Source organism: Dama dama, chromosome 11 (genome assembly GCF_033118175.1).
Source record: "Dama dama isolate Ldn47 chromosome 11, ASM3311817v1, whole genome shotgun sequence".
NCBI lineage: Eukaryota > Metazoa > Chordata > Mammalia > Artiodactyla > Cervidae > Dama > Dama dama.
Window position 1 is genome coordinate 56,310,137 of NC_083691.1, and position 27,282 is coordinate 56,337,418.

Here is a 27,282-nt window from a genome sequence, read left to right on the forward strand (position 1 = left end):
AGAAACGAATCATCTCCTGCCCGTTTCCAACCTTCCTCCACCAACCTTACAATGACTCTAGTATTAAGACATCTATTTTAGGGCTTCCCTCAAGCTCAGACAGTAAATAATCTGCCCGCAATACAGGAGACCTGGGTTCGATCCCTGGGTTCAGAAGATCCCCTGAAGTAGGAAATAGCAACCCATTCTAGTATCTGCCTGGAGAATCCCATGGACAGAAGAGCCTGGCGGGCTACAGTCCATGAGGTCACATAGAGTTGGGCACAACAACTTTCATTAGATTCTACAAGGCTACTTTAACAAAGTATGACAAATCAGGTGGTTTAAAACAACAGAAATTTATTCTTTCACAGTTCTGGAGCCAGAAATCCAAAAGCAAGGTGTTAGTAGGGCCATTCAATAGTGCCATGCTCCATCTGAGACTCTGGGGAGGATCATTCCTTGCCCTTTTCCAGGTTCTGGTGATGGCCATCAATCACTGGCTTTCCTTGGCTTGCCACTGCATCACTCCAATCTCTGCCTCCGTTGCTATGTAGTGTTTGTATTAGTAAGCTTGGGGTGCCAAAACAAAATACCAAAGACTGGGTGGCTCAAACAACAGAAATTTATTTTCTAGTAGTTCTGGAGGCTGAAAGTCTCAAGATAAGTGCCAGCCTGGGGAGAGCTCTCTTCCTGGCTTGACCTTCTCATTAGGACCTCACATGGTAGAGACATAGCCTTCTCTTATAAGAGTACTAATAACTATAGCCTTCTCTTATAAGAGTACTAATCTGTCATGAGGTCCCCACCTCAAGGCCTCATCTAAACCTAATCATCTCCCAAAGGACCCATCTCCAAATACCATCACACAGGGGGTTAGGGCTCCAATGTATAATGGATTTGGGGAGGACACAATCCAGTCCACAGGGATTTTCTCCTCTCTGTAAGCACACCAGTCCTACTGTATGAAGGGTTCACCCTAATCCATCATGACCTCATCTTAACTATATCTGCAATGACCCTATTTCTAAATAAGGTCACATTCTGAGGTACTGGGGGTTTAGAACATCAACATATCTTTTGAAGGGGCACAATTCAACCTCCAACAATCCTCATGTATACACATGGGTCCTACACTTTAAAGAAGAAAGAAGGTGATAGAGGGTGGAGGCAAACCAGTTAGCTGAATTCTTTAAACAACAACAATAAACTTCTATCCTCTGTCATGCCCCAAAGTAGGGGTAGTTCCCACTTGGGAGGGGTAAGTACATATCTGATGACTGGCTCTGGCTTGAAGCAAGTACCACCCCTGGGAAATCACAGTAATCACTGCAGCCACCCTGTATTGCCCTCTAGAGCACCATTTCTACCACCAAAGGTCCTCTCATGGGAGACTACATGCCTTTTCTTATTTCTCCACAGCATAGCAGGGACAAAGCCTGAACTTAAAAAAAAAAAAAAAATCGAATGACAGGAAAATGTACTTATACTCTGTAATAACCTGTATGGGAAAAGAATCTTAAAAAGAGTGGATATATGTATACTTTGGCCACCTGATGCAAAGAACTGACTCATTGGAAAAGACCCTGATGCTGGGAAAGATTGAGGACAGGATGAGAAGGGGACGACAGAGGATGAGATGGTTGGATGGCATCACCGACTCTACAGACATGAATTTGAGCAAGTCCCAGGAGTTGCTGATGAACAGGGAAGCCTGGCTTACTGCAGTCCATGGGGTCGCAAAGAGTTGGACAAGACTGAATGACTGAACTGATATGTACATGTATAACTGACTCACTTTTATAGCAGGAAACAGCATTGTAAATCAACTATATTTCAATAAAAAACTAAAAACAAAGCAGATCAAAAATATAACTGGACAAGTTCTATTTTAAACCATAAGAAAAGTCAAACTGAATTTTTAAGCAATACTTTACTAAAGTCTCCAAGAAACAGTATCAGAACTGAGAAGTGTGAGCATGTAGCTCACACATTCAACGTTTTGGGGACTGGAAATTCTGAAAAACTCACTGCAAACCACATAGTTTTAATAACATACAGCCGCACTATTTTATGTGCATGGTTGGTCTCTCAGAAAAGTAAAGGAAATCAGTAATATCTGCCAATAACAGAAACCAAGAACCCTGTTTGTGTACTACAAAAGGAATATGACACAGACAATAAAATGTTGAAATAAGTGTATGTCCTGGTGTATTTGTACATATGTGTATATACGTGTAAACCTACAGAATCACTATATAGATCAATATTTAAAACGTTTCCAAATCTTAGAAGGCTCCATCATCCCTGTTTCTAGTCAACATCCCCAAAAGAGAACCATTAGTCTGATTTCTATCTCTATAGATTTAGTTTCAGCTCTTCTTGAACTTTATGTAAATGGAATCAAATAGTATGCTTGATTTTAATGATTGGTTAGAGGAACAGAAGGCAAGGCCTTTGGCAGGATAAAATAGTGAAGCAAAATTGAGGACCCCCCCCCCCCGAAGCTAGAAGCCATGATGACCTCATCCTCAGTGAAAGAATAGGCTAGGAAAAAAGTCTATTTGCTTGCAAAGGCAGCCAAGAAGGAAATGTTTTAGGCCATAACTCTGAAGGAAAAATAAAAATAGAAGACTTACTTAAGAAAGCATCATTATAAATATGCCTTTATATGGATTTAAAGCCATACTATATTCTCACAGTGTTGGAAATCCCAAGCCTAGATATTAATTTAAACTGTTCTTTAGTGGACAGCATCATTAGTACCTGTCAGAACATTCTGAGCTCATTTTGAAGGAACATACCCCAAATTCAGGCACTGCAGTATCCCTACAGATTGTATGCTTAGTCACTCAGTCATGTCCAACTCTTTGTGATCCCATGGACTGTTGCCCACCATGCTCCTCTGTCCCTGTAATTTTCCAGGCAAGAATACTGGAGTGGGTTGCCATTTCCTATTCCAAGGGATCTTCCTGACCCAGGGATCGAACCTGTGTCTCATACATATTAAGATAAACAAAATTTTCCAAATGCAAATATGTGAGGCCAAGAGTAAATTTAAAAGAAATCATAATTATAGTCTAAAGCACATCAGATATTATAATTCTCAAATGTAAAATAAAAACACTAAAAATGTTCAAAGAAATGAAAGAGGGACTTAAAGAAACAAGAGACCATAAAAATGAAAAAGAACCAAAGAATTTCTAGACATAAGAAAATATAACAACAGAAATAAAAACCTTAGTCACTGAATAAACCTCAGTGAATGAATTAAACAGCAGATTACACATGGGCTACCACTCAACCATAAAAAGAATAAAATTTTGCCATTTGTAAAAACATGGATGGACTTAAAAGGTATTATGCTAAGTGAAATAAGCCAGACAGAGAAAGACAAATATTGTATGATTTCACTTATATGTGGAATCTAAAACACAAACAAATTAGTGAATATAACAAAAAAGAAGCCAGACTCACAGATATAGAGAACAAACTAGTGGTTATTAGGGTGGAGAGGGAGGGGAAAGGGGCATTAAAAGAGCAGGGATTAAGAAATACAGACTGTTATATATAATAAGGTACAAAGGTATATTGCACAACACAAGGAATATAGCTAATGTTTTATAGTAATATTAATGTAGTATAAAATTGTGAATCACTGTATTGTACACCTGTAACTTGTATGATATTGTGTATCAACTATACTTCAACTTTTTAAAACAGGCAAAAAAAAAATCGAATCACCATGTTGTACACCCTGAATTATCATAGTGTTGTAGATCAATTATACTTCAAAAACAAGCAAAGAAACTCATAGAAAAAGAAATCATATTTGTGGTTATCAGAGGCAGGATATGGAGGAAGGAAGAACTGTATGCAGGTACTCAAAAGGTACCAACTTCCAGGCAAAAATAATAGTAGGGATGTAATATACAACATGATAAATATAACTGACACTGCTACATGTTATATATGAAAGTTGAGAGTACATGTTAAGAATTCTTATCACAAGAGAAGACATTTTTCTTTATTTCTTTAATTTTGTATCTATGCAATGAGGGATGTTCACTAAATTTATTGTGTTAATCATTTAATGATGTATAAATGTCAGATCATTATGCTGTACACCTTAAACTTACATAGTGTTGTACATCACTTATATCTCAACTAAAGTGGGAAAAAAAGAATGATTAATATTAAAAACACTGACAGTATCAAGTGCAGGAAAACAATATGCAGCAATCAAGAATTTTTCTAATTTTTGGCTGCTCAGCACAGCATGTGGGATCTTAGTCTGCTAACCAGGGATCAAACCCATGCCCCCGCAGTGGAAGTGTGGTGTCTTAACCACTGGATCGCCAGGGAAGTCCCAAAATGAGAATTCATATATACTGCTGACTAGAGTGTACATTGGTACAACTAGTTTGGAAAATTCTTTAGCAGTATCAACTAAAGCTAAAGATATAAAAACTTTATGTTAGAGCAACTCCATCCCTTGTTATATACTCAACATACATGTTTATGTCCATCAAATGACTGTATAGCAATATTCAAAGCAGATTTATTCATAATAGCAAAAACTGGGAACAGATATCCATCAGCAAATAAATATGTAAATTGCGGTATATTTATACAGTAGCATACTAATCAGCAATACAAAAAATGAACTACAGACACATGCAGCATCATGGCTGAATCTTGGTGTGACAATTGTGTTCTGCTGAGATCAGCTCTCTGTATTACAATCAGGAAATTGTTCTGTGCAGTGAGCTAGGTAATTGTGGAGCTTACCTCTAGTTGCCCTTCTCTTAGGGATCTTCAGTCTTGTGCTGCCTATTGTCCACTGCCTGAAAGCAATTGCTCATATAGTTTGGTCTGGTTTTACAGTTACACCAAGACCAGTCAATTACCAATTCCTCCATCATGGCTAGAAGTCCTGTGTCATTATTAAGAAATAATATGTGTTGCACTTAGGAAAACTCAATGAAGGGACAGAGAGAGGAAAATAATATGTAATTGCAAGAGCCTTTACTCATATTGGAAACGAAGACACAGAATATTTAGGTGGAAGGAAGATTAGTAAATTTTTGATATGATATGACTGAGATGCTGTAATTGATATGACATGACTGAGATACTGTAATAGTTAAAGGCTAGTCTGCTATAACAGAGAGACCTGAAAATGCAATGATCTAAATATTAAGTGTACTTGTTTGTGGAATGGTCTAGTAATCTCCATAGTCAGGGAGCTCTGCTCTGTGTGGTCATGCAGGGACCCAGGCTGGTGAGGTAGCTCTGTGCACTGGTCACACCTGACTTTCAAGCCATCGCCATATCTGGCAAGCTGATGTAGGGGAGAAAGTTAATTATACTACACACACCCAATATTTTAAGTCAAGATCCAGAAGTGGCATGCATCACTTTTCCTTACATTGCATTGATAGGAATTACTCACGTTGGTCACACCTACCTACAATGGGAGCTGAGAAATACTGATAGCTGGATATCTGTTCAGCTAGAATTCTAGTATAATGGAGAATGGGAGAACAGATTGGTGACAGGCTGTGAAGAGGTCAACAGTCAACAAATGTGCCATGGATGCTTGTGGGTTCCCCAAGTGAACTGCTCATAAGATAGCTCTGTATGGAGATCTGGTATTGAATAGTGTTCTGGACTAGAGACATAAACTCAGAAGCCAGCAGTATATAAGTGGGAGTCAAGGACATGAGTACTGCTGCAATCACCCAAATGAATTGAGAACTGGAACAGAGCCCTGGGAGAATAACTCTGAAGGAGGTAGGGAGGAAGGAGGTCCCAGGAAGGAAATTACAAAGGATCAGAGAAGTGGAAGGAAAACCAGGTAGAGGAGGACCAGAGAAGGCTAAGCAAAAGGAATTTCAAAAAGGGAGTGATCAACAGAGTCACTGTATGCACAGAACTCAGGTAATATAAGTACAGAAATGCATTCACTGGGTTTTATTATTAGTTCAACTTCAATAAATATATGAAGGATAAACAAATGAACACTGAAGGAGGTAATAAAAGGCTAAAGCATTAATAATGAAAATAAAGGACAGGTTAAGGCAGTAGAAAATATGACTTTTAGTAGGCATATAACTGAAAAATGATTGGCTGTAAGTTGATGATGATTGAATTTGGGTACATGGGATTTTATTATATTAATCTCTTTACTTTTGTGTATAGCTAAAACTTTCTAAGGGAAAAAATGTTTTAAAAAAATCCATCCTGCCCCCTAAATAGACAGCTACAGACAGGGAGAAAATATGTAATATGTATATTTGACAGAGGACTTACATACAGAATATATAAAGAACTATAATTCAGTAAGACAGTAACTCAATAGAAAAATGGGGAAAAGATTTGAAGAAGGACTTCACAAAAGAGGTAATTCAAATGACCAATAAACATGTGACAAGGTGTCAAATGTCAGCTGTCATTGGAGAAATGCAAACAAAACCCACAAATTATAAGCATAATTATAAGAATGAAAAAAATTATAACATCAAATTTTAACAAGAGTGTGGAACAACTGTAAGTCTCATACACTGCTGGGGAGGGTGTAAATTGGTAGAACCACTTTAGAAAACTGTCAGTGTTTATCAAAACTTAACTGAAGCATACTCAATAACCCAGAAATTTCACCCTCAACAGAAATGTGACCCAAGTCACATAAAATGATGTTCATAGCAGCACTATTTGTACTTGTAAAAGATGAAATAAGCTAAATGTCCACCATAATAGAATGGATAAATTGTTGCATGTTCATTAATACTGTGCAGTAATGATGATGAAAAAAATGTCTGCTCCATACAATAGAGATGAACCTCATGAGCATATAAATGAGAGATCTAACCCTAACCACACAAAATACCACACACTATATGGTTCTATTTACATAACATTCAAAAAGAAGCAAAACTAATCTATGGTTTTGGAAGTTATCACAGAGATTAATTTTGGGGAGGATGGTGGAAGTAATGACTAAGAAGGAAGCAGGGGAGGTTTCTGGGATGTGGCAATTGCTCAGTTTCTTAATCTGGGTGATGGGTTACATGAGTGTGTTGAGTTTGTAATAAATTAATAACCTTCACATTTAATATTTACATACTCTAATGGAGATATATTCGGGCTTACCCAGGTGTCTCAGTGTTAAAAGAATCTGTCTGCCAATGCAAGAGACACGGGTTCGATCCCTGGGTAGGGAAGATCTCCCGAAGAAGGAAATGGCAATGCACTCCAGTATTCTTACCTAGGAAATCCATGGATAGAGGAGCCTGGGGGGCTACAGTTCATGGGGTTGCAAAGAGTCGGACACAACTGAGCATGCATGCATGCATGGAGATACATTGCCCTTCAGTAAAAACTTTAACTAAAGGGGAAAAAAAAAGAACATATTTTCCCTGTTAAAGTCGCTCAGTCATGTCTGACTCTGCGACCCCATGGACTACACAGTCCATGTAATTCTCCAGGCAATACTGGAGTGGGTAGCCTTTCCTTCTGAAAATGATTAAAGAAAGTACTGTTCATTTGTTCCATCCTTTTCTTGTCCTGTATGAGTGTGATCAGTTGCTCAGTCATGTCCGACTCTTTGTGACCCCATGGACTATAGCCCACCAGGCTCCTCTGTCTATGAAATTTTCCAAGCAAGAATACTGGAGTGCGTTGCCAGTTCCTACTCCAGGGGTTCTTCCTGACCCAGACATTGAACCTGCATCTCTTGCATCTCCTGCATTTGCAGGCAAATTCCTTACCACTGAGCCAACTGGGAAGCCCCACCTCTCCTGTCCTACTCCTCTTTTTTTTTTAAAGCTGATTAATACATGTTCAGTTCAGTTCAGTTCAGTTCAGTCGCTCAGTCATGTCCGACTCTTTGTGGCCCCGTGAATCGCAGCACGCCAGGCCTCCCTGTCCATCACCAACTCCCGGAGTTTACTCAAACTCATGTCCATCAAGTCAGTGATGCCATCCAGCCATCTCATCCTCTGTTGTCCCCTTCTCCTCCTGCCCCCAATCTCTCCCAGCATCAGGGTCTTTTCCAATGAGTCAACTCTTTTCATGAGGTGACCAAAGTATTGGAGTTTCAGCTTCAGTATCAGTCCTTCCAATGAACACCCAGGACTGATCTCCTTTAGGAGGGACTGGTTGGATCTCCTTGCAGTCCAATGGACTCTCAAGAGTCTTCTCCAACACCACAGTTCAAAAGCATCAATTCTTTGGCGCTCAGCTTTCTTCACAGCCTAACTCTCACATCTATACATGACCACTGGAAAAACCATTACATTGACTAGATGGACCTCTGTTGGCAAAGTAATGTCTCTGCTTTTTAATATGCTGTCTAGGTTGGTCATAAATTTCCTGCCAAGGAGTAAGCGTCTTTTAATTTCATGACTGCAATCATCATCTGCAGTAACTTTGGAGCCCAAAAAAATCAAGTCTGACACTGTTTCCACTGTTTCCCCATCTATTTGGCATGAAGTGATGGGACCAGATGCCATGATCTTAGTTTTCTGAATGTTGAGCTTTAAGCCAACTTTTTCACTCTCCTCTTTCACTTTCATCAAGAGGCTTTTTAGTTCCTCTTCACTTTCTGCCATAAGGGTGGTGTCATCTGCCTATCTGATGTTATTGATATTTCTCCCGGCAATCTTGATTCCAGCTTGTGCTTCCTCCAGCCCAGTGTTTCTCATGATGTACTCTGCACATAAGTTAAATAAGTAGGGTGACAATATACATGTTACAAGGCATCAAAAACCTTTTCCATTTCTCACCTGTGGTTCACCCTATAAGATTATTTCAGGAAACACTAGTACTACACTCAGGCTATGGTATAATTCTCAGATAAATAAGCAGCTTACAATTAACACCACATTCTCCTGCACTAAAAATTCTAAGGTGTTTGAACAAACTTAAGGTCTCTGATTACCAGATTCTAAATAAAACACATATGTTGTTCCACAATGGGTTAGATACATTCCTCCTTAAAGGAATGCAACTGAATGAATTATTATAGCCTTATTTAAGCCCTTGGAAAATTTGAAATTGTAAAAGATCCCTTCTCTGATTTCTGTATAGCCCAGTCTGGTGCCTATTATACCATAAACTGTCTTCTGCTGTGGTGATATTACCTCTCATCCTTTCCACAGCCCTGAAAATACAGCAGGGTCTGTAAGTCTGTCCTCCATCACTCCATACAGTAGAAATTATGTTTGGCGGAAGCAGGAGAAAAATGCTCTCATGTCTCCTGATTGCTGTTTTGGAGATACTGGGGGATGATGGAATGAGTTTGGTGCTAAATTCTTGAGGATGGTCTTTAATAGTTCACAGGTTTCTCTCTGAATAAAAATTCTGGTTAAATAGATGCCATTTTGACAAATAAATGTGAGTAGCATAACATATTTCAGAGCAAGTTGGTTATATCAGAACTAGTTCTTGTCAACAGATGAACTCCTGACTCATCTTCCTTCCCAAAGATGGTGACATGGGAAGCGTCCAGCCACCTGTCCAGATCTGGGGCTCCAGCACCTGCTGTCGCTCTACTGCCAGTTAACTGCATGTTCTTCTGTGGATCCTGGCAGGAGAACTGTTTGAAGATTCTTGCAAATGTAGCAAATCTTTTGTTAAATGATGAGTGTGTCAGTTCATTTATAACAGAGACATCAACAATCTAAGTCAAGGCATAAGATTGGACAAAGGGGCCTTCTCATTTGTTTCTGCCACTCAGATTCTATTATTTTCAACAATAAAACTGTAAGAATGCTCTTTTTTTCCTCATAAAACACCCCACCAAGTGCTATTTAAGCAAAACATTATATATTAAGATTGGTTACAGTCCACCATGCTCAATACTAATAAATAATTTGAATAATACTTTTTAAAAAGCCCAAGATATTCCTGTGCTTGGCATTTTAAGGGATGCTTCCTATCCGAGCCTCTGGTAACAAAGCTGGGAGTCAGCTCAAGGCATTTTGTTCCAGAAACCTATTGTTTTAGCCACTTGGCTCAGGAAATTAGTAAAACTAAATGGGGAGCATTTAAACAATATAACAAAAGTGGCCCTGAAAATATCAAGAGTTCTAACTTCCCTTTTGCGGTGTCTGAAATGCTACTACTCTTGTCTTTGTGAAAGGACCTCCTCAAACTCCAGATTGTTACCCAGGCGGAAACATGTTACCAAATCCTTTATTAACAAATAGATGATGTTCTCCAAGTCAATTCCCAAATGAAGAAAAGTTTGTAGAATTTTACTAAGAGTAACAACACTGACTAAACATACTAGACAGATGGTGAGAAGTTTGGTAAAGGGCAAAATTAGAGAAGATTTATAAAATTCAAGCGAATATTCTTTATTGAATATCTACTCTGGGTCTAACATGTTAAGGATATAACAGTAGATTATAGCATTACTTCTGCCTTCAGGGAGAGTATCATTTTTAAAGAAAGAAAAGATTTACACAAGAAATAATTAGAGAAGATAAGAAAAAACTCTTGAGGACACAATTGTGCATCCCACTATTACAGTTAACCAGAGTTCGGTAATTATAAAGCCTACATACTTGGAATTGTTAATTAAATTCACTAGGTCGCTCTAAGAATTCAAACTTAAAAAGAAAAGCAAAAATCAGTTAAAGTTCAGAGTCTGTCAATCTTGAATATCTCCTTCAATTCTCTACCTCCAGGAAAACCTGACAGAGGCATTGTTTGCTATGCTTCACAATTAAAGGATGAGTCAAGCTTCCGTAGACTAGGTTTCCTTGGTGGCTCAGAGGTAAAGAATCCACCTGCTAATGCAGGAGACACAGGAGACCTGGGTTCGATCCCTGGGTTGGGAAGATCCCCTGGAGAAGGAAATGGCAATCCACCCCAGTATTCTTGCTGGGAAATCCCATAGACAGAGGAGCCTGGTGGGCTACAGTCGACAGGATAGCAGAGTAGGACATCACTGAAGTGACTTAGCACGTACATATGCAACCTTCCCTGAAGACCTGAACCTCTATCGACTATTTACAACTTGACCTTACTGTAATACTTTTATAGCATGTCTAGCATTCAAAGGTATTACCTCCATTTTATGCCAAGCATGTTGATATACTTAATGAATGTAATAAATAGAGCACAGTTCCTACCTTAAAGGAGTTCACCTGAAAAAGACATGTGCATAGTTTTAATACAATGCAACTAACTAGGACAGGCATATACCAGCTATCTCTGGTATAAGAAGGACAGGACTTCCCTGGTGGTCCAGTGGTTAAGACTTTGCACTCCCAATGCAGGAGGTGCGAGTTCAATCCCTGGTCGGGGAACAAACATCCCACATGCCAAATGGTGAGGCCTTAAAAAAAAAAAAAAGGGCACATATGAGGAAAGGGCAAGGAGAAATGGGGTTGCTCCATTATTTGAAACGGTTTAAGTGTGGTCACTTGAGTAGCGTGACTGCCACCAGAGCTTTCACTGTAAAGATATCTGTGTCTCCTCATAATCCTGGAAGGGAAAGAAAAGATGGGTAGGACATGTAGCATTTCTGGAGAAAGTGGGATCTAGCCAGATAAAGCCTAGAAGAGGGGTGAGAACATGAGGCAGAGGGGACAGACGAGCACCAAGCTGAGAACAAGTAGAACATGACCCTCAAGAGGCGGGCGGTACAATCACGATGTGTGCAAGTTAGGCCAGGGCCTTGTAAGCCAGTGGTAAGGAGACTGGTTTATCTTCTAGGCTAATACTACTCAGTATATTGCAAAGATTACAACTTGTTGGAGGTTTAGGTGATAGCATTTTTTAAGCAATAAAGTACTTTTTAAAACAAGGTATGTACATTGTTTCTTAGACGTGCTATTGCATATTTAATAGACTTCAATAGTGTAAACGTAACTTTTTTAAAAACATAACTTTTATATGCACTGGGAAACCAAGTAATTCCTATGACTGGCTTTATTGCCACACTTGCTTTACTGCAGTGAACTGGTACCAAACTTGCAATATTTCCAAGGTATGCCTGTAGTCTCCAAAAGTGTGGTGTGCCCTGGGATGCTGGAGGAGAAATTTCAATTATCTTTTAAACTATCTATGGTAGTGGTGGTGATTTAGTTGCCAAGTCGTATCTGACTTGTGACCCCATGGACTGTAGCCCACCAGGTTCCCTTATCCATGAGGTTTTCCAGGCAAGAATACTGGAGTGGGTTGCCATTTCCTTTTCCATAAAATACATTTCATAACAGACAATATTATATGTAAGAATTGAAATCAGGACCATAAAAGGAAGACTAGGGGATATGGAGAGAGAAGGAAGAGCTGCTTTGAGACTCACTAACTACTTAAGAGCACTTAGAAGGAGCTGTTCAGCAGACAGCTATACATGAAACTGAAGATCTGGGGAGGGGTCTGTGCCTGAACATGGTGATTTGGGACATCTGCTGAAAACACCAGAGAGAAAAGAACAGTGAACCAATGGCAGAACTCTAGGAAACATTTACAGTAACATTATTTTCTTTTCCAAAAGGAAAATAAGAGCACAAGGAGCAGTGCTTATACTCTTATTTAAAAATTTTAAAAAGCTTCCGAATACAAAGTTAGTAACCGCTATTCCTTACTATTCCCATTCCTGTATGAAAATGAGGCTCAGTGCACCATGAAGGAAAAAAATATTTCTGCTAGCAACTCAGCAGCAATTCAGAAAGAGAAAATTTAATTTTCTTACCATTTTGAGGGACAGAAGGTAAAGGATATTAAAAAGTCCCCCATGAAATTTGGATGCTTTGAAGAAATGACGTATTACAGGGTTGGGTCAGGGAAAATACAAAGTGAGTCTGGAATATCTTGTGTCAAAAAGCAATGAAGTGTTTCAAGATCGAAAGGGATGTCAACAGGACATAAGACCGAGCTTAGAGGGGCTCCCGCTTACCAAATTTGGAATGATTTGCACATCAAAAAGAATAATGAATTTTAACATGCTGAATATAAAAAGAATCTTGATCTACAGTGACATTTCAAAGTATGAGATGAAAAAATGGAAAGCTCCTCTATACACACAAAAAAATGCCACTATTAAATGCAGAATGAAGGACAGAATTTAAAAATCTTCATGTCACAACTCCTATTTAGTAACAGATTCAGGCTAACAATCATCAACAGATGTTAAAGCCATTAGGTTAAAGGTTGCTGAAGAACAGGATACTCACATGGCCTCACAGATTCCTTCTTAATTATCAAGTGGAAAATACCTTACATTGCAAAGATAAAGCAGATATTACCTGAGCAAATTCGGCATCATCAACAATGGGATGAACTGACATCATGCACTCCTGATGTTATACAAATGAGAAACAGAAACCACCTAGGCAAAGTTCTTTCATCTAAATCTAATTATGAAGAAACACTCAAGACAAATCCAGAAATGTGGAACACTCCATAAGACAACTAGCCTATACTCTGCAAAAATGTCAGAAAAGACTTAAAAAGTGGGGGAGAGGGGTGCGGGGGGGGGGGGGGGGGTTGCAGGGGGTAGGGCAGGGTGAGTGCTCTAGAGAAATGAATGAAAGAAAAGAGACTAAACCCAATGCATAAACCCTGTCTGAATTCCCAATGAAAACAAAACAGAAACATATAAAGATACAGAATATTTTGGGAGCAACGGGGGAGTATGAATTGTGTATTAGATATTATTAAATCAACATTACATTTCCTGGGTGTGATGATGGTGTGGTGGATGTGTAAAAAATGTCTTTGTTCTTAGGAGACACATGATGGATGATACATTTAACGGTATGGAAGCATCATGATAACTGAAACTTATTCTCAAAGGAATCAGGAAAAAAAAGAGAAAAGAAAAAAAAGATTATAGACAGAGAGAGAGGAGATAAAGAAAATGTAACAAGATGTAAACACCTGGTGAATGAAACAAATGAATGTTCACTGTACTATGTTTCCAACTTCTCTATAGTTAAAAAATTTTTTCAAAATAAAAAGTCAGGAAAAAAAAAAAGGAAAAATATATCAACTAATCTATGTGTGGCTAGTATGCTATAGCTAATTTTGTTTACTTGAATATACTCGTAAATGATTTAATACTTTTAAAAACACCACCATGAAATTTCTTCCCATCAAAGCTAACCAAGGAGGACTAATACAACCTCTGGTCAGTGTCAGCAACATAATCTGTCTCCCCCACCACCCCACCTCCGCCACATGAATCAAGAATCGTATCTGACTCAACTGTGAAATTAGCAAACAAGCAAAACACTTAGAGCACTCAGCCACCTTATTAAAAACAATCTAACATTAGAAAAACTGTAATCTTCTGATTTTAAAATAATTTATTTCATAGGTCTGTTTTAATTTCATGTCTCAGAGCATACATTATTTAACCAAGAGGTGCTGGACAGAAATTGTAAAAAGGAAGGAAACATGTAGGATAAGAAACTGCCTCAATTCCATTAGAATTTGATCCTACCTTGTAAAGTCTTGAGAGGATAAATTTCTATCATACTTCCTTTGTGCTTACAAAAGAACATTAACTTCTGAATTTCCAATGTTGTAAATAAAAATTTTTACAATTAAGTATGCATTCAAATTGACATACAAGGCAACCAAATAATTGTCATCAACATTAGCATAATGTGTATTTCCTGTCACTGCACTAACATTAAACTAAACGTCAAACCACAAAAACATTGTGACTAACATTAAAAAGGCAGGCTGTAAGATACGCAAAGCTTATAAAGGACAAATTGCACATGGTTAAGATGGGAAGTCATTTGACAAGGGCTGGTGTTGTGCATATGGCTGCTTTTTTTTATAAGAAGGCCACCGGCAGACAGGGCAACAGTGTCGGCCCCCAGCTAACCACATCACAATGCAATTCTGATGGAACACATGACCACAAGGCAACCCCATTAGCAAACATCCATTTTCAAAATTCTCTAGGCATACAACACATTCAGTACAGTGCAGCATATCAGCAGGCCAAGTTAACCAATCAGGTTCCATATCTTCATTAGTGCTATATGATCCATAGGACCGCCCCTTCCTTTCATAAGGGCTGGTCTGACAATATTTATTGGCACAGGAACAAGCCTCAGCATCACAGTGACTTGCTCTTCCTGGAGAACTGTGAATGATGCTCAGTTTATCTTCAAACACTTCCTTCTCACTGCTCAAAGTGTCTGTGCTCTCACTGTCTGAGTCATTCTCAATATCTTGAGAACCCTCCGACATTTCCTCTTCAGACTGGACTCCAAGACATTTAAATCGCCATATCGGCAAGTTTTTAATATAATCGGTCGGTATCAGGGGGTGAAGCCAAAGATCGGGGAAAGCTAATCGCTCCAAGAACAAGTCAGGGTCTTCGTCCCAATCAGATTCTACAGGAAAGTTCTGGAAAGAAGCAATCGGGTGGAAGAGGTAGCTGGTGTACCAGTCCCATAGACTTGATAACCATTCTAAGTTATTGGCATTGACTTCATCACTGTTGATGTTGCGCCGTCTCTTCTTCTCAAAGTAATCTATTAGTAAACCATGTCCAAGGTACGTACTAAGAAACAAGGCTGGGTGTGAGGAATAAAACATCCAGTCTGCCCTTACCCATGAAGCCAATGTGGTGGTATTGGAATATCTCAACAATTTTAAGCTATATTCATAAAAGCTATCTAAGTAAGGGAGCTGTAAAAAGCCCAACACAGGTAGCCAGGAGATAATTAATAGAGAATTATAGGTCCCTAAAGTGCTTATGAGAACCACAAATCGCTTGATGGTAGCTCCTTGTGTGATAAATAAGTCCATCCAAGCCATAAGGTTAACGAGAACCAAGCTCAAAACGAACAAATCATTTACTTCAGGTTGTAAGGAGCGCAAAAATGAATCCATGGCCTGAAGAGATATATACTCGCCTGTGTGGTTTCCGTATCTGTAAATTCCTTCGGGAGTTCTAAGTATGTATGATGGCATGTTATAGACACCGATATCTGTCATATAACTCTTGTTGTCCCACTTTTCCACATTTACAAAAATAAACTCAACTCTTCCAGTAAACTTTATGCTTAGTGCAGAGAAGAAAGCTGGTGGTTGGTCCAGGTTTGCAAATAGGTATATTTTTATCCAATATTGATCACTTTTATTCCATTCTTCTTTCAAGCGTTCAGCATTATAAATGGTTTTGATCCGAGAAGCTGCATGAGCAGTTATCCACTTAAAAATGTGCTCTACTTCTATCTTGCGCCCACTGTACTCTTTAAGCATGACTTTCCCTTTGGAAGTACTGGTTTGTGGAACAGACATAATGAGTGTGGATCGAACCCAGCCTCTTCTCCTGCAGTATCTGTAAGAGAGGGAACTGTAAGTAAACAGCAAGGCTGCTAGATGAACTAGCTTGCTTATCTTCCCTGTTGTACAGTTTGTCTTTCCCTGATAATTTCCATGACCCTTAAAAGATACCCTCTTCCCCAAAAACAAATAACCTGTAAACAACCAAAAGTAGTACCAATATCTGGCAGCTGTAAAAGAGGAAAAGCAAAGCTTTTTATCATTTTTTTGTTTTTACCTCTATGTTTCTCCCTTTCTCTCTCCTTTTTTTTTTTAAACAAAAACCTTAGAGCTTAAAAAGCCTTAGAGTCAAGGGAACTGACACATACTTCCAGCATCTATTATGAACCTACTAATGCATTATTGGAGAAGACTCTTGAGGGTCCCTTGGACAAGGAGATCAAACCAGTCAATCCTAAAGGAAATTAACCCTGAATATTCATTGGAAGGACTGATGCTGAAGCTGAAGCCCCAAAACTTTGGCCACCTAATGTGAGGAGCCGACTCATTGGAAAAGACCCTAATGCTGGGAAAGATTGAGGGGAGAAGGGAAAGGGGGCAACAGAGGATGAGATGGCTGGATGGCATCACCAAATCAATGGACATGAGTTTGAGCAAACTTCAGGACAGAGAGAAGGACAGGGAAGCCTGGAGTGCTGCAGTCCATGGAGTCGCAAAGAGTTGGATATGACTTAGAGACTAACCAACAACAATGCATTATGTGTTGGTAAGATCCAAAAGATAATAGGAATGATTCCTGTTCACAAAGAATTTAAAATCCTTTTAAGGAGATGAAAGAATAAAACTGTATATATCCTACCACTAAATAATGTAAATGAAGTTCAAAAAAAGGGACTCTCACTGGAAGTTTGAATTGGTGAAGATTTTGTGAAAGGTTTGGGAACTGACCGAGGTCTTGAAGAATGGTTAGATTCAGGTGGGCAAAGAAGAGAGAAGGAAATGGATTATCTTGTATGCTGAGTCCCTGACTTGAATGCAAGTTCCTGAGGGTAGGAGCCATGCTGCACACATTTATTAACCCAAGCACCCACCACAATGCCTGATGCACACAAACACCACCACAGAGAAATCTGCACAAAAGCTCAACAAGTAAAGAGCAAATCCTATGTTTTATATACGCGCTCATCTTTTAATGGGGACCATGAAGAGGAGTATTTAACATAGAGGAAACAAAGATAGTAAGTTTTCAGATTAAGAAGAGACTCAGGAAAAAAGGATATTATTGGAAAACTGGTGAAATTGGAATAAAGTCTGTAATGTAGTTAATGCTATTGTACCAGTGTTAATTTTTTTAGATCATTATACCACAGTTATGTAAATGCTAACTAAACTTGGTGAAAGATATATATGGCAACTCTATACTATCTTTATCACTCTTCTGTAAATATAAAATTACTTAAAAAAAAGAGAGAGATTCAGTCCAAGGATGACTCCCATTTTACAACAGAGTAAATATAGAAGAATTTAAAATTAAATCATTTGTTTAGCTTTATCCAATGGGGTCATGACTCCAATCCTCTTGGAAATGGACATGGTCTTGCTACAATATTTGCGACAAACCTCTCCTTCTAAAAAAAAAACAAAAAAAAAACAAACTACAAGATGAATGAAAGGAGATTCCAGAAAATGAAAACAGCTGCTGTAATTACAGTGGAGAGATAATCAGTGAAACAGTTTCCTTCTTTTTTCAAAAAAGTCTTTCCTAAAAACCTACCATGTGGAGTTTTATGACATATGAATTTACCTCAGTAAAGTTGGAAAAAACAAAATCTACTAGGTGGATACATTTTGTTCACTACAGATTTGTAAATGGATGGTAGAAAGCATTTACTTTTTTATTGTGCTATTCAGAATACTAATGTGAAAATCATAAATATTATGCTTTACTTAGTAAGCATAGATTACATTTAATTAAATTACATAGGCATATTACACATTTATATGATTAGATTAAGAGAAAGAAGTCTTGATATACATGGCACATGGTTTTATGAAGACAATATCAATTTTACCTCAGGATTTCATGATACAATTTAAGATAAGTGAAGACAACATGTTATGTCACAAAGACAAGATTAGTAATGACTCTGGGAAACTATCTGGGTAACTCAGGATTAGAGACCACAACTCAGCTTGTTTAGTAGATTTACTTCCTTAACATAGATACCATTAATATCAATACAGCTTTAATTGAAATGGTTTGAAAATTATATACTCCTACAGAATAAAATACCTTCTACTCTGTCTTTGTTCAATGCAAAATAATAATTCACTGACATGAATGCTAGTTTTTCCTCCACCCCCACCCCCACCAAAACCACAAGCGAACTCTATATAGATAGTTGTCTTATTTATATCTTAATTATCTAACTTGTTTTACGTTTTTAATTGTATGGGATACTTGTGATGACACATTTCTACTCTTGGTCATTATTTTCATATTTCTATAACCACCTTAGAGAATATTCGGCTTTTCTGATTTGTGTCATAAATTAAATTACAGTGTTTCTGATAGAAAATTTTACCCTATAAAACAGGCAAAGTCTTAGTTAATATATTTCTTCATGGAAGAAAACAAATGCCCTATGTACTTTCTTTTCAGTTCAGAGATAAGTGACATTGATAGTTTTAAGGTTTATCACTGTAGAAGAATTTAAGAGTACCCAGGACAATAAGATTTCGTTTGTCATCATGTATCTTTCACATTAAATCATGTTTTCTAGACTTGAAATCCAACACACAAAGTATATCATATCAATCTTAAAACCCAATTGCTAAACAGAAAATAAGACTAATGCTCATATTATTTTTTAATAACATTATATTGCCATATATCCATATAAAAACTTCTTACTGCTAATTCAAAAACATTTTTTAAAGTGACAACACACAAATATATCACAAAAATACCCTCCCATTCTTAAAACTTTTTGAGATCTCTTAGACCATTTGAAGACTTAAAAGGATTAAAGAAAAAAAAACCCATGGCTACTGAGTTTCGGTATTTAGTGCGCCATCCTGGTATGGCACATTATATTTTAAAAAGGAACGTTGGGAAAAAAAAAAAAGAACCTTTGGTATTATTTATAAACTGTTGTTTCTTCAGACAAGGTCACTGTCTTCCCTGGCCTTCCGGTCCCGCTCACCAGACTCCTCCATCCTTTCCCTTCCCTGCTTATTCCATGGGTCCCCACCCATGGTTCTTTCACCATAAGCCCTCCTGGCCTGTTTATCACTCAACTCCTGTAATTCCAGGGTCCTCCATGCATTCTCTACTATCCCGGTCCAACTTCTCTGACCTCTTAAAGATACATGTCCCACTTCACTTTCTACTTTCTCCAAAGATGGGGGAATAAAAGAGTAGAGAATAGACCTGACAGGGAAAAGCTCCCTGAGACAGATCACTAGGTTGGGGAATGAGAGGAATTGAGGCCAGGTAAGAAGGCTGTGTGGGAAAGAAATGAAAACTGCCGGCACGGACAGAGTCAGATGCTGCATAGAGTGGTGGTTCTGAATGTTCTTAAGGGGAGCCAATCAGGTCAGGAAAGTACTACGCTACAGGAGGCCCAGCATGTCAGAGGAGGCTGTGCCTGAGGCCGCCCCAGAGAATGAACTACAGTCAAAGAAAGCAACACAGGCAGCAGGGGATAGAGTTTTGCTGATTTTAAAAATCTGAGATCAGGATGATGAAACTATTCAACATATTAAAATGCTTGCTGAATAACACCATTCCCTGCCCAGTTACACCTTGCACTGACATTCTGAACACTTTTCTATTATCTCCCTATTTTGTTCTTCTGTATCTCTATAATCTTCAAAAAAAATAAAAAGAAACAAATGACCTGACTAAGCACACCATCTATGGCAAGAACAGACTTTCCAAATAAAAGGAAATGAACATAACAATATTGAAACAGATACAAATAACTCCGCATCAAGATCTTTATCTTTGTGATGAGACTAGAGAAGATGATGTAAAAATGTCTCTTTAATAACAAAAAATGATAGCTGCAGTCAGCAAAAAAGAAAAAGTTGCTCAAAAAGGGTCTCTTCCATCATAAATGGGCTTCCTTGTTGGCTCAGCGGTAAAGAATCTGCCTGCAATGCAGGAGCCACAAGACCAAGGGTTCGGTCAGGAAGATCCCCTGGAGGAGGGCATGGCTACCCACTCCAGCACTCTTGCCTGGAGAATCCTATGGACAGATAGTCATATCTGACTCTTTGCAACCCTATAGACTATAGCCCTCCATCATAAAGAAGAGGTAGGATTATCTGAGGATCAAGATGAAGAATTCAGAGGAAACTTAAAGGTAGCTTGTATGTTTCTCTTTATCATTCCTTAGCTATAAAATCAAACAGGGCTTTTCAAAAGAAAAGCTAGAAAAATTTGTACTAAATTAGGACTCAATTATGACACTTATGTGGAGAAGGAAATGGCAACCCACTCCAATATTCTTGCCTAGAGAATCCCATGGACAGAGGAGCCTGGTAGGCTACAGTCCATGGGGTCGCTAAGAGTTGGATATGACTGAGCAACTTCACTTTCACTTTTCACTTTCATGCGTTGGAGAAGGAAATGGCAACCCACTCCAGTATTCTTGCCTGGAGAATCCCAGGGACGGGGGAGCCTGGTGGGCTGCCATCTGTGAGGTCGCACAGAGTCGGACATGACTGAAGCGACTTAGCAGCAGCAGCATGATACTTCTGACTCATTTTCCTTCACAAGATTATATTAAAAATCAATATACTATTTCCTTCAGGTTTTCATGCTTAATAGATTATTTTCACTTTATACTCTTCTTGGTTTCATTTTGAGTTCTCTACTAATGTGACCTAAGAATTTATATTAGACTGAAATGTGTTTAAACTTTATATTTTTGTATATTTGTTTTTACTTGATATTTTCTAATGTATTTAAAAGTTATAGTATTTAAATGTATTATTTAGTTTATTGATTTTTTAAAAAAATAAATTCTGAATATTTTTCAATAAATTAGCAATGTTAAGTACTGACTTTTGGCATTATCTCAAAAAAAATATCAATATATTAGAACTATCATTCATTCTGGTATTGCAATCACCAGTGGGGTTGGGGGGAGATCTTTCACCTATACTCTATTTGGGAATGATGGAATAAGACCAAGTGCAATTGTCTTTAGTAAACAAAAGATAAAAATAAGAATGATTTCCTTTTCATAAGAACATGAACACTTAGGCTATCATGGACATTTAAACCAAAGGCATCACAACACAATCAAGATTCTGTGGTAAAGGTGAGAAGGGGAGCTTTGTGGGTAAATGAGGAGATTACATGTGAGTGAGGAGACACAACAACGTCCCTTCTTATCCTCAAATTTTAAGGGGTCCTCCTCCCACAGGTCTCAGCCTATGTTACAAGTGAGCAAAACAAGGACCATGAGGAAAATCAAAGCAAACATGAGCCTGAAGGAGAAGGGCGGGAGAATCGAGGTGAAGCAGTAGTGGAGGCAGGTTTTCTTCAGCCAATGGGTCTCTCACTGTGACCACGTAAAAGGGACATAGGTAACAGGCGTGTCTACCTACATTAGAAACTACCTAACATGGGGGTTTCTATGTACATATGCTACGCCCTGTCCTCAGCACTAAACAGAACATGCTGTACATACTAATCCTTCATTAAATATTTATTGACTGGATAATTAAATAAAATTAATTCAAGTTATAACTTGGAGGCACTAGAAATTCAAATAAAATGCATTTTGAAGAACAATGGGATAGTAAAACAATATAATGTGACAGACTAAATACTGGAGATGATGACAAAAAGAAAAACAAAAACGCCTGCAAAGATTCTTGTCTGAGAAAATGGAAAAAAGAAACAGTAAAGGACAGAAAAGGCAGAAAGGACACATGATTTACTAAAGAAAAAGATGAATATGAATTTGAACACTAGGTTTAGGGAACATATTCCATCTGCATTACTCGTAGGGCACATGGAAACGAGTGTCAAAATGCAAACTAGAAGTTCAAATTAAGGAAGATTTAGATTAGCACAAAGGTGTCACCTAAAGCCATAAATGTACTGAAGTCTCTTTGGGAAATAAAATTGAAACAAAAAAGACCAAAAACATACTCTGAAGAGTCACCCTGTTAGAAACAGCACAGGAGAATCAGATAAAAAGAGATCTGAAAGAAAGTAAATAACTGCCAGTTATCAAAAACTATTAATCAAGCATCCGCGTAACTAACACTGTGCTAAGCATGCTAATTAATTTTCAGTTTAAACAGGCTTCTAATACCACTGTCTTTATTAAAAACTTCTGGTCAGAACTCAAATTCTAAGAATTGCCATCAACTTACCTGGGGTCACTGGAGCAATTAAACGTGCCTGTACGTATTCCAAATCTCGACACTTTTTTCACCATTTTCTCCCAGTGGATTTTACCCACCAAAGGACTTCTGTCATTTGCGATGACCTATTCCCAAGAAAGAAAACAGAAACTTTAATTACCTAAAATGGCGTCAAACCAACCATTTATATCTATTTACTTTTTCTGAAAAACAAATTCTATCCCTAAGTCTTGTTAAGTGGATGATCATATTATCACTGCACTTCTTGTAAGAAAAAGCAACAGTTCTACTGGAAAAGATCTAAAACACTGTGGGAATTCTCATACTCTGTGGCAGTTACACATAAGGGGATCAAAATCAAATTAAAAAGAGAGCCATATTCTCCTCCATGTAGCCTATACTCTAGAATTAACTTGTGAAGAAAATGGACCTTGGAGTCATTTCTCTGCTCTGAAATGAAAAATTTAAATAACCCAAATAGAGCTTACTAAAAATGACCACGTGTGGGTTCAACGAGTTCAAATTTCACTTTTTTTCTAAAGTATAATTATGGAGCCAAGAGTCAAACACATGTTTTCTATTAAACTATGTTTGACTGAATGCAGATGACACCACCCTTATGGCAGAAAGTGAAGAACTAGAGAGTCTCTTGATGACAGTGAAAGAGGAGAGTGAAAAAGTTGGCTTAAAGCTCAACATTCAGAAAACTAAGATCATGGCATCCAGGCCCATCACTTCATGGCAAATAGGTGGGGAAACAGTGGAAACAGTGGCTGACTTAATTTTTCTGGGCTCCAAAATCACTGCAGATGATGACTGCAGCCATGAAATTAAAAGACGCTTGCTCCCTAGAAGAAAAGTTATGATCAACCTAGACAGCATATTAAAAAGCAGAGACATTACTTTGTCAACAAAGGTCCGTCTAGTTACTAGGCTATGGTTTTCCCAGTGGTCATGTATGGATGTGAGAGTTGGACTATAAAGAAGGCTGAGTGCTGAAGAATTGATGCTTTTGAGCTGTGGTGGTGGTGAAGACTCTTGAGAGTCCCTTGGACTGCAAGGAGATCCAACCAGTCCATCCTAAAGGAGAACAGTCCTGGGTGTTCATTGGAAGGACTGATGTTGAAGCTGAAACTCTAGTACTTTGGCCACCTGATTCGAAGAGCTGACTCATTTGAAAAGACCCTGATGCTGGGAAAGATTGAGGGCAGGCGGAGAAGGGGAAGACTGAGGATGAGATGGTTGGATGGCATTACCGACTCAATGGACATGGGTTTGGGTGGACTCTGGGAGTTGTTGATGGACAGGGAGGCCTGGCATGCTGCGGTTCACGGGGTCGCAAAGAGTTGGACATGACTGAGCGACTGAACTGAACTGACTGAATCAATACTACTACTTCTACGGCATTTTTCTTAACAATCACAAAAGATTCTAACATATAAAAAAATTACCATTAATAAATTCTACATTCTTGAACTTCTAACTTCAAATCTGCAAATAGCTTTCAAAGACAATTAGGATTGGAAGAAGAAAAAGATGTTTTTAAAAAAGAAAACTATAGGTTAACCTTCAAAATATGTAAGGACTTCTTTCTCAGCCTAATTGTTAACACCTTTTCCCTTTATTCTCTATCTTCCTACTTTAAGGGAATTTCAATAGAGATATCAGAAAGACAAACAAAAATTATATATTAAAAACAAAAATTAAAACCAGAAATAACTGAGAACTTAAAGGAAAGCCAAAAATGTCCTATGTCTTCATGAATCCATATATTTGATGTATTTTAAGCCCAGAGGCCAAGTTACTTTTCATGAATGTTACAGTACTGATACTATTTAATTCAACTTTATAGGACAATACTCTGGGGGCCACTAAACTATCTGGAAGGAAGGGCCATTTCCATGTTCACAAAGCCTCCAGCAAGTGAAATCCCAGGGGAGTGAGTGTGTGCAATGAGTGTCTGGGTGAGGCAAGAGATGGTGCAAACACCTCATGTCTGGGCTCTCTGCTGGGAAGTCTAACAAATTTCAAGGGCACCAGGAGGAGAGAACCTGCATGATGGTGAAGAGTGACTTAAAGTTCACTTTAGGACTTCTCTGGTGGCTAAGTGGTTAAGAATCTGCCTGCCAATGCAAGGGACAGGGGTTTGATCCCTGGTCTGGGAAGATTTCACATACTAAGGAACAACTAAACCCAGTGCACTACAACTGAAGCCCTAGAGCCCATGCTTCACAAGAGAAGCCTGCATACCACAAAACTGGCCTAGCCCCTGCTCCCTGCAACTAGAGAAAGCCCACTCAGAGAAACAAAGACCCAGTGCAGCCAAAAATAAATAAATAATAAAAAAGTTTATGTTACGTGCCAACAGATTACTGTCCAATAACCCTTGCCATACATCACTGATACTATCATTCTCATACCTACAGAGACACACATAGGTATGTAACATTTTGTAATGTAACTTTGATGCTTAATAAATACATTCACAAATACCCAACTTAAGGAATGGAACTAATGGCTCTGACAGTACTTTTAAATGAAAATAAAAGGCCTCATGGAGGGAGACATGTATTATCAAAATGCTCAGATGGTTGAGGTAGTCAGGAGGGCAATTTGAGGACATGGTCTTAGTAGGTAAAAGTGCTTTCTAAGGAGGTTCACACAGGAACATTACCCAATAAGTTCCTAGCCTCCACAGTTTTCTATTGTCTAAAAGTACTTTATAAATTTTATCTGAAGAATAAGGGAGATCCAAGAAGACAGGTTTTTCTCCTCTCTTCTCTTCACTTCTTTTCCTACCACTGAAGAGTCAATACGGTAGCTCTTTTATCCATTAAGTAATCAAAGGAATCTTGACTTCTTTTTCAGATTACTCAGGTTTAAAAAAAATCTCTGTAAAATCATATTGCCATAGTCCCTGTTGTTGTTTTTAGTAACTCCCCTTTCACTCTTATCTCCTGAGATTATTTGCAAGGCTGCAAATAACCCAAACACTTCAGGTCTGTATTTACAATGACACTGTATCAAGGGGTTTATCAATTTAGGTCGCTATAACTGATAATAACCATCCCTGGTTATAGCACAGGCAACAGAAGTGTGTGAAGAGAAATGGGAACATCCCTGAAGCAGGAACATGGCAGTGTTAAACCCCTGGGCCTTATTTATGCAAGCTATTCTAACATCTGCTTTTAAGAGTTTAATAATTCCTGACTAACAGAACCACATAAAAATGAAAAATCCCTTAGGCATTGCAAAAAAAAAAGAAAATTTTATTTGACTCTACAGGTATAGTCAAAGTTATGGTTTTTCCAGTAGTCATATATGGATGTGATAGTTGGACCATAAAGAAAGCTGAGTGCCAAAGAATTGATGCTTTCGAACTGTGGTACCAGAGAAGACTCTTGAGAGTCCCTTGGACTGCAAGATCAAACCAGTCAATCCTAAAGGGCATCAGTTCTAAATATTCACTGGAGGGACTGATGCTGAAGCTGAAGCTCCAATACTCTGGTCACCCAATGCGAAGAGCCGACTCATTAGAAAAGACCCTGATCTGGGAAAGATTGAGGACAGGAAGAGAAGAGAGCAACACATGATGAGATAGTTGGATGGTATCACCAACTCAATGGACATGAGTTTGGATAGATTCCAGGAGTTGGTGATGGACAGGCTGGCCTGGCATGCTGCAGTTCATGGGGTCGCAAAGAGTCGGACATGACTGAGCGACTGAACTCATTATTTTACTTCAGATTACATAGGTTATCTAAAGGCTCCAAGTCTCTGACTTCTGTTAAAATGAAAATCCCTTCCCCAGCAACATGTCACCTGGGATGTTTTCGGACAAACATTAGCATAACTAGTACCTGGTTATGCTATTGCACATCAATGTTCTTGGGTCCAGTTACACATAAAGACTTCCAATTTAGTGTATTTAAAAATATACTTTTTTCCAGGAGAAAAACTACTAAATTTTTCCTAGTACTAATTTTCCTGGATTCCACTTCATTGTCTAAGAGTTCTTTAGGATTTCTCAAGATGGCAGCACCATTACAGACCACCTAACTTATTAGCTGGGAAACATAATCTACGCTAACATTTTTTATTAGCCCACACATTTTAGTAAACCAAACAGTAAGCTCTTTTATGGCACAGACTGTAGGTTACTCATCTTTTTTGCCCTCATCACAAGGTTCAGCTGGCACACATATTTCAATAAATATTTGTTAGATGGTTGGATGAATGGATGAAACCAGTGGCTGGCTGGTAAACGTTTAACTATGAGCTCTCTAGAAGAAAATGCAAGTCCTGATTTCTATCATTTATGGATTTCCTCCCACACAGCTGATTTCAAGTTACTAAAGTGATATTTCTAAATGTGGAATTGGGAAGAGATGTTAACAATCGTCCTTCATTATGCTGGGTTCAGCACACACTGGAAGAAACTGAGTTGGACAGTGTGAAACACTAAATTCCCATATTTTCTGATGACAAACTTGTACAGTTCAGTTAAGCTTCCAAAAAGAAACTGGGTCTCAGGTTATTGCTGGGTTCCTTCCACATGTATTACATTTGTATAAGAAAAAACCTACACATTTTTGCCTATTTTTCAGAGGTGGGTTTTATTACTAATCAGAACATTTGTTA

General features: G+C 38.3%; 1 protein-coding gene across 2 annotated transcripts in view; it reads right to left on the bottom strand.

The window, feature by feature from the left end:
• The window catches only part of LOC133064816 (charged multivesicular body protein 3), an 86,953-nt gene that overhangs the window by 51,700 nt on the left and 7,971 nt on the right, over nucleotides 1-27,282 (bottom strand). Inside the window, exons 3-4 of one of the 2 annotated variants that reach the window (XM_061155293.1) lie at nucleotides 22,651-22,766; nucleotides 14,289-16,306 (exon numbers count right to left, since the gene is read on the bottom strand). The exons of the other annotated variant lie outside the window; for it this stretch is intronic. Of the exons in view, the coding sequence (XP_061011276.1) occupies nucleotides 14,731-16,306; nucleotides 22,651-22,766 (1,692 nt within the window). The 3' untranslated portion in view covers nucleotides 14,289-14,730. Of the gene's footprint in view, nucleotides 1-14,288; nucleotides 16,307-22,650; nucleotides 22,767-27,282 lie in introns of those variants that run through there. 2 annotated transcript variants of the gene reach the window in all.